General features: G+C 36.0%; 1 protein-coding gene and 1 non-coding gene across 2 annotated transcripts; both read left to right on the forward strand.

The window, feature by feature from the left end:
- The first annotated feature begins 1,535 nt into the window (after window positions 1-1,535).
- On the forward strand, window positions 1,536-1,641 carry LOC116104918. The gene has a single exon (XR_004123980.1). It is a non-coding gene; the product is annotated as a small nucleolar RNA R71 (small nucleolar RNA).
- A 3,321-nt stretch (window positions 1,642-4,962) lies between these two features.
- LOC116104906 (zinc-finger homeodomain protein 2-like) lies at window positions 4,963-5,529 on the forward strand. The gene has a single exon (XM_031391341.1). The coding sequence runs from the start codon at window positions 4,963-4,965 to the stop codon at window positions 5,527-5,529; it is 567 nt and encodes a 188-aa protein (XP_031247201.1).
- The last annotated feature ends 1,405 nt before the right edge of the window (window positions 5,530-6,934 follow it).

The raw sequence follows: 6,934 nt of genomic DNA on the forward strand, positions 1-6,934 counted from the left end.
AGATCCCTCAGCAAAAAGTTAAGTTTTTCTTTTATACTTAGTCCAAAAACCTAGCCAAAAACACGCACAACACGAAACTGTGCGTTTACAAAACTGAATAAGTTGACTGTCGCCGCGGCGAAGAATGAAAAAATTCCACATCGCCTCTGCCTTACTTCGCCGCGGCGAAGACAATTTCTTTGCCGGGGCGAAGCTCCTTCAAAAGTTCTAAAATTTACAGAACTGCCACTCTGCTTGCTTCTTCGTTCGATTCTTCGATTTTCAGCTCTCTTCCTTGGAAACAAGCTTCATCGTGGGTTGTCCTGCTCCGAAACTCTCCTATCTTCTGAAATCCGCTCATTTCTGAGTCAAAACTATCCGGTTTTGTGTTTATTCGCTCAAAAACTCCATTTTAACCTGAAACACGAAAAGTAAAGAATTAAGCACCAATTCAGGTAAAATGCACTAGAAAGTACCTGAAATCTGACAGAAAGATCAAATAAAAACTGTATAATTTACGGATTATCAATAGATCCTGGGCCAGTGTTAAATACATTAAGCCTAAGTTTTCTAATTCCCGAATGACACCTCCATGTCACCCAAACTGCAATTAATGCAGGCATTAGTAGTTGCTAGAAAAGGTCCCCCTAAGATAATTGGTGGCACACTACCACCACCAGTACATTCCATGTTTGCAACAAGGAAATCCATTAGAAAATATAAGCCCTCAACCTTTACTAACACATCTTTAATCAAGCCCTTAGGCATCTTAACTGAATGGTGGTATTGATGAAGGCTAGAGACGATGAACAGTGGCTAGTCATGGTGGAAATCGAGTCGTTAGTAGCTAGAGGGAATGGATCATGGCTAATGAAGCAATGGCTAGCAGCTAGGAAGCTGAAGAGAGGCCAGAGCAGCCCAATTGATGGTGGCCGACGGTGAGAAGGTTAAAAGTCATGTCAACGGAAGCAGAAAGGATGTCTGAAGGCTTGCGAAAGGTAGACTAACAAGTGAAGGGTCAGAGTGAAGGCTTGTGGGGCTAGAAACTGATAAAAAATATAGGCAAAATGTCGTACAGTGGTGTGGAGGTGAACGGTCATGACGTTAGTGCTTGGGTGGCTAAAAATTAATCGAAAATGGAGAGATCAACAAGGAGAGGAGTTGCCGAAGTCAGATTGGGTTAGAAAATGACCTATCCCATTTGCTTTTAGTTAAATGACTAGGAAAAGGTATAGGTGAAACATATGGCTTAGGTGGTACATACCTCTTTAAAACTGCTCTGTCCTTGTCCCATCATCATGTTGCACATCATCTTCATCTACTTGGTTAATTCACACACTTGCATTGCCAATTCAATGTTAGCACTTACTTCATAAATTCCTTTTGACTTTCCTCTAACACTCTTCTACTGGGAATTGGCTCCAAGCATCTCATACAACTCATAAGTCTCTTCTGTAGTCTTCTCTCTCATGGCACCACTTGTTGTAATATCAACTATGGCTTGGCAAGCTTATGTCAGTCCATCATAGAAAAATTCGTTCAAAAACTCTAAAGGATATCTATGATGTGGACATTGAACTAAAATCAATTTAAAACATTCCCAAGCCTCATGAAATGGTCACCATCAAGTTGAGAAAAAGTAGCAATTTTACCTCTTAGTTCAGCAGTTTTTGCATGAGAGTAAAATTTACTTATGAACTTGTTGTAAACTGCATCCCAAGTGGTAAGTGAAGCTGCTGTTAAAGACATGAACCAACTCTTTGCTACATCCTTCAGCGTCTATGGAAAGCATCTCATTTGCAATTGATCTTCATTTAAATTCTACAAAGGAAAAGTTTGCATAGTTGAGTAAAAATCATGAATAAAAGTTAAAGGATCTTTTGTGGCTATTCCATGAAATGAAGGAAGCATATGAAAATGAATGTTCTTTAGCTCATAATTCCTTGTTGTGGCACTCAAGATTATGCAAGAAGGCGATGTTCAAATGGTAAGACTGCGTACTCCTTAATAAGACGAGGTAAGTTAGCCATTTCTTCTTCGGATTCAGAACTTGATTCAAATGACTCCTCCAAATTTTATAGTTCTATTCTCTCCTTACCGAACAAATTCACTCTATTAAAGTAAGGAATCACTTCTTCATCCAAAGATCGGTGACCTTGCATTCAAGAACTCACACACCAAAGAATATAGAATAAAAGGTAATACAAATAAAAGAAATAAAACAACAAAAATTAAAAATTAAGATAAACTAAAATAATGACAAAAATTAAACCACATGTTATCAAAGAAAATTGAGTAACTTAAACAATTCCCTGGAAATGGTGCCAAAAACTTAATTGACAAAATCCTATTCCTCACAAGTTCAAGAATCATAATCGCAGTATAGTGCAAAAGCAAGGGTCGATCCCACAGAGAACTGTAAGTTATCAATTAAATCTAATAACAATGCAGTAATCAAATAAAGTAACAAAATTGATCAACAAACTAATAATTCTAAAATAACAGTGAAATAATGAAAATTAACAATTAAAGTAAAGACGATAATATAATGAATGAGAAACGAATGGGTAAAGGTCTAGGTATCCAATTTCACCGTAATTATCCTACTCTATGCCAATAATCTAACTATTGTTTTCTCAATTCAAATCCTAGGGTCGATACTCACCAAATTAAGGTATTACCGTAGGGCGTTTGGGTTTAACCTAGTTCTTTCATCATTAAACTAGCTAGGGCATATGGTATAGTCTAATTACTGAAAACCCATTAAGAATACGAGTACCTGAAAGTTCACAAACCAATCTATGTCTGATAGGGTGTATGTACAGACACAAATCATTCCTCCAGAAGAGCTATTCAAGATTAGCTAGCGCGTATAGTCTAACCTTGACTCATACAATCAATAAATCAACTATTAAAGATGATTAACAACAAGAACTATCAAAGATCAAGAGCTATTAAAGATTAGCTAGGGCGTCTAGTCTGACCTTGACTCATACAATCAATGAATCAACTATTAAAGATGATCAAGCAACAATAATGATCAAGGATTGATTGAACAACAATGAATGAAACTAAGATTGTAATGAATTGATTAAACAAGTAATTTAGATTAAAAACATAGAGTATACAAATTAGGTTACATTGGATACACTAGATAGGGATTTAGCTACTCATAATTACAAGAGAACAAACCTTAATCTTACTCATAATCATTTGGATCATAAATCCACAACAAATAATCAAGATTTAATCCCTTGCCTCTCAAAAACCCCTTCTCCAAGTTAACCCAAATGTTTACAAAGTTTGTAATGTAAATGAATGAATAACTTATGAATTTAATTGCCCTTATATAGTTTTTACAAATAATGGCAATTTGGTAAATATTAGAAAATCAAATTAAGGTTGGAAATGCGCAATATTTGCATTTTTCTCGATTGGCGCCGCAGCGCAACTCTTGGTGATTTGTGTTTCGACAAAAACCCAACTACGCCATGATGTAGGATGAATCACGCCCGGTGCAATTTGGATTTCGCCAATATGTGCAACGACGCCATAAATCTACGCTGTGGCACAACAAGGATAACGTCGATTTATGCCGTGGCGCAATAAACTCACACTACGGCACAACTATGATTGCACTTATTTGTGTCGCGGCGTGTAAAATTGTGCCACAACACAACCTTGAAGTTCCACTTTTTCTTCTTCTTATCTTGATTCATTTGCAGTCTAATGAGTCCCAATGGTCCGAACATCAGCGCACATGCGAATCATCAATTTTGACGAATTTGTGATTCTTTTTGGAGATATATTGGTATAAGGCGATAAATGTTGCAAATATGCATATTATTTATCAGATCTATTAATAAAAAAAACTTCTTTTATTCATCTTGTTACCAAAATCTTTATAAGATTTCTTCTTATATTCATGCAATTACTGTTTTTGTTAGAATTAGAGAGATTGATAAACATACTAAAATGATATCTAATTAGTAATTAAGTTGTTATTAGGATTTGCAGACAGCACCTAACAATGATCCTAAAAGTGGTTGGTTCATAGTCTACATTTTGCGTCTTAATAAAAGATACAGATGGCCAAAGTCCACATTGTGTAATTGAGATTTGAATCCTCTAAAGTTGCTACTAAGATATTTTAATTATAAATGATAATGCACATTTTATATGTGTAACAATATTTGAATAACAGTAAACATATATTTATTTATATTTAAATTCGTGGGATTCCTCTCCTTCTAAAATTATCAATGACAGGGTATTCCGAATTACCAATTTGGCTTATATTTTAGGTTCTTTTTGTTAAATTATTATCCCACCTAAAAGTTTAAGTTAGTAGGTGATAACTCAATATTTTTATTAGTCTACTAGTTTTATCATATTTTTAACTTTGCATTGGAAAATTCCATGAAAGTAAGGTTCACTGTATCCCTGACAAAGTGTCATATTTTTCTCCTTTTGAATTTTTCTCTGGTTTCGCCTATATTCATAAAATAATAAAAAAAATTATTGTTATTAAAACATTATTGAACCTAACGAAATCATTATCAATGTTACCCTTCTAGTGGTATGTGTCGAAAATACTTTTTTTATGTCGATGATAATGTGTTGCTATCTGCATGAAATCAGTAAAACTCCCTTAGGTAAAAAACCAGCAGGAAATAACATATGTATCTAAGGCAATTGGTTAAAAAATGTCAATGATAACTAAGCTGAGAAAAGTTGAATAAAAAATGGACTGTATAATTTATATTTTCCTAACAGATTATATGCATAAGAAAACAACAAACAAACAAAACAAGACACGTATTGATTTTCATGCAAAAACTTGTCATGGTTTTAGTGCACACCCATCTCCAAATGGCGATTCTCTTAACACTTCAAGCCAAATTAACCAGCCGTTTCACTTCCTAAACACAATTTAACATCTCTAAAACTCCCCATTTCAGTCCCTGTCTCACTCTCACTCTCATGGCAGGAGCCAGAAATAACCAAACTGCCACCAGTGTGCCTCAATCCTATAATGGCGTCCAATGGGCTGAGCCAGGAGGAGGAGCAAGTTACAGAGAATGTAGACGCAACCATGCAGCCGCCATGGGCTGCTACGCAACTGATGGCTGTGGAGAGTTTCTCAAAGCCGGCAAAGATGGAACTACGGATGCCTTTCTTTGCGCCGTGTGCGGTTGCCACCGTAGCTTCCATAGAAAACAGATGCTAAACCACCCACATTATTCACTTTTAACGCTTCATGATGCGCGTATTGGTGATGGGTTCAGTGGAGAAAAGGATATGAAGATGAAGAAGAAGGCGACGAGGACAAAGCTTAGCCCTGAACAGAAGGATAAAATGAAGAGATTTGCAGAGAAGTTGGGGTGGAGGCCACAGAAGCATGATGAAGAAGAGGTTGAACAGTTTTGTGATGAAGTGGGAATCAGCCGGAAGATCTTTAAAGTTTGGCTTTGTAACAACAAACGCCGGACGGAGGGAAGCTGTGTGGTTACTGCAGAGGAGAGTTATCAAAATGTAAAAGAAGAGTAACGGGTTCTGAAAATTAGGGTTTTCCCTGTCAGCTTTAGTGGTTTTGTTGTATTTTTTGCTGTTTCTTTCTGCTCTTTTTTGTGTAACTGAAGTAATCTTATCATCGTTTTGGCTGTCTCTGATGAGTTCTTGCTTGTTATTTGAGCCACAAATTTAGTGCAAACATCCATCTAATAAAACCACTGTATGATTGTCGAAATTATTAAGACTTTGAACTTTACACGACGAAGATTACTACATTTTTTTATTGACACAGTACAATTGATGGAGAAAAATAAAATTTTACTCTTTATCTACTCTTATATGTAAGATTTTTATATTTAATTTGATGGAAGGAAGAGTAAACTGTGATTTTATACAAATTCCTAGCTTACATTTATTATCGCCAACAGAAAAGTTTATATGAGACAGTCTTACAAATATAGGCCGCCTCTGATGCACTTTTTTTAGTAGGATTTCTGAAATCCTATTCTGAATACATTTTAGAATAGGATTCTGAGAATGTGTTTGGTGCATCATTAGAAAACATTTTCTCTCTCTCTCTCTCCCCCAATCACGCCAAACCCTAGCCACCTTGTGAGTTTTTCTCACACTAATTTCCAACACCTTCACTTAAGCTTTCCGATTGATCTAGCAGTCAATCCTAGGGTGATCCCAAGCCTGCCTTCATGTGGATACCGACAGACTTGATCCTACATTGGATCGATAGTGAAGTACCTATGAACAGTACCCCGTGAATAGTGTCGATGAACAGTGACTGTGAACAGTGTCGGCTAACAGTATTGAAAAGTTCTAATCGCATAACCTTGTATGGTTGTTTATTTTTAACTTTTATTTATTTAGACATTTTATATATATATATTTTTTTTTAAACTTTTATATGATCATCGAATAAAATCAAAAGGTCAACAAACCTTAGCTTTTATTTGAATACTAAGACATATGAATTAATAACATTTTTATTTAACAATTATATCCCGATCAAATTTATATTATTTCATTTTTGTCAAAACCTTTATATTATATATTTGAGTTAACGACTTTTTCCCACCCAAATAATGGCTTAATGACACTTTCGCACCCACTGACTTTTAAAATACCACTTTACTACCCAAATTTATATTCCGACGGGAAGAGCAAACTTGGTCCAAGCTGTTGGGGCTTTTGAAGAGGGAAAAGCGATGAGTCTTTTGGTGGTGGAAGGTTGGATTTTGGTGGTTGGGATTGATCAAAATTTGACTTGGGAGGGGCGGCTATGCAAACCCTAATTGCTCGATTGCCGATGATTGACGGGGTCTGCAGGAGTAGGGTTTGAGAGGTTTTGGTGAGTGATGATTGGGGAAGAGAATAATGGTGGTGTGGGGTCGCAACGATGCCAAAATCGGAAACAGAATATAAATTTGGA

This window comes from Pistacia vera, unplaced genomic scaffold, assembly GCF_008641045.1.
Source record: "Pistacia vera cultivar Batoury unplaced genomic scaffold, PisVer_v2 Contig488, whole genome shotgun sequence".
Lineage (NCBI taxonomy): Eukaryota > Viridiplantae > Streptophyta > Magnoliopsida > Sapindales > Anacardiaceae > Pistacia > Pistacia vera.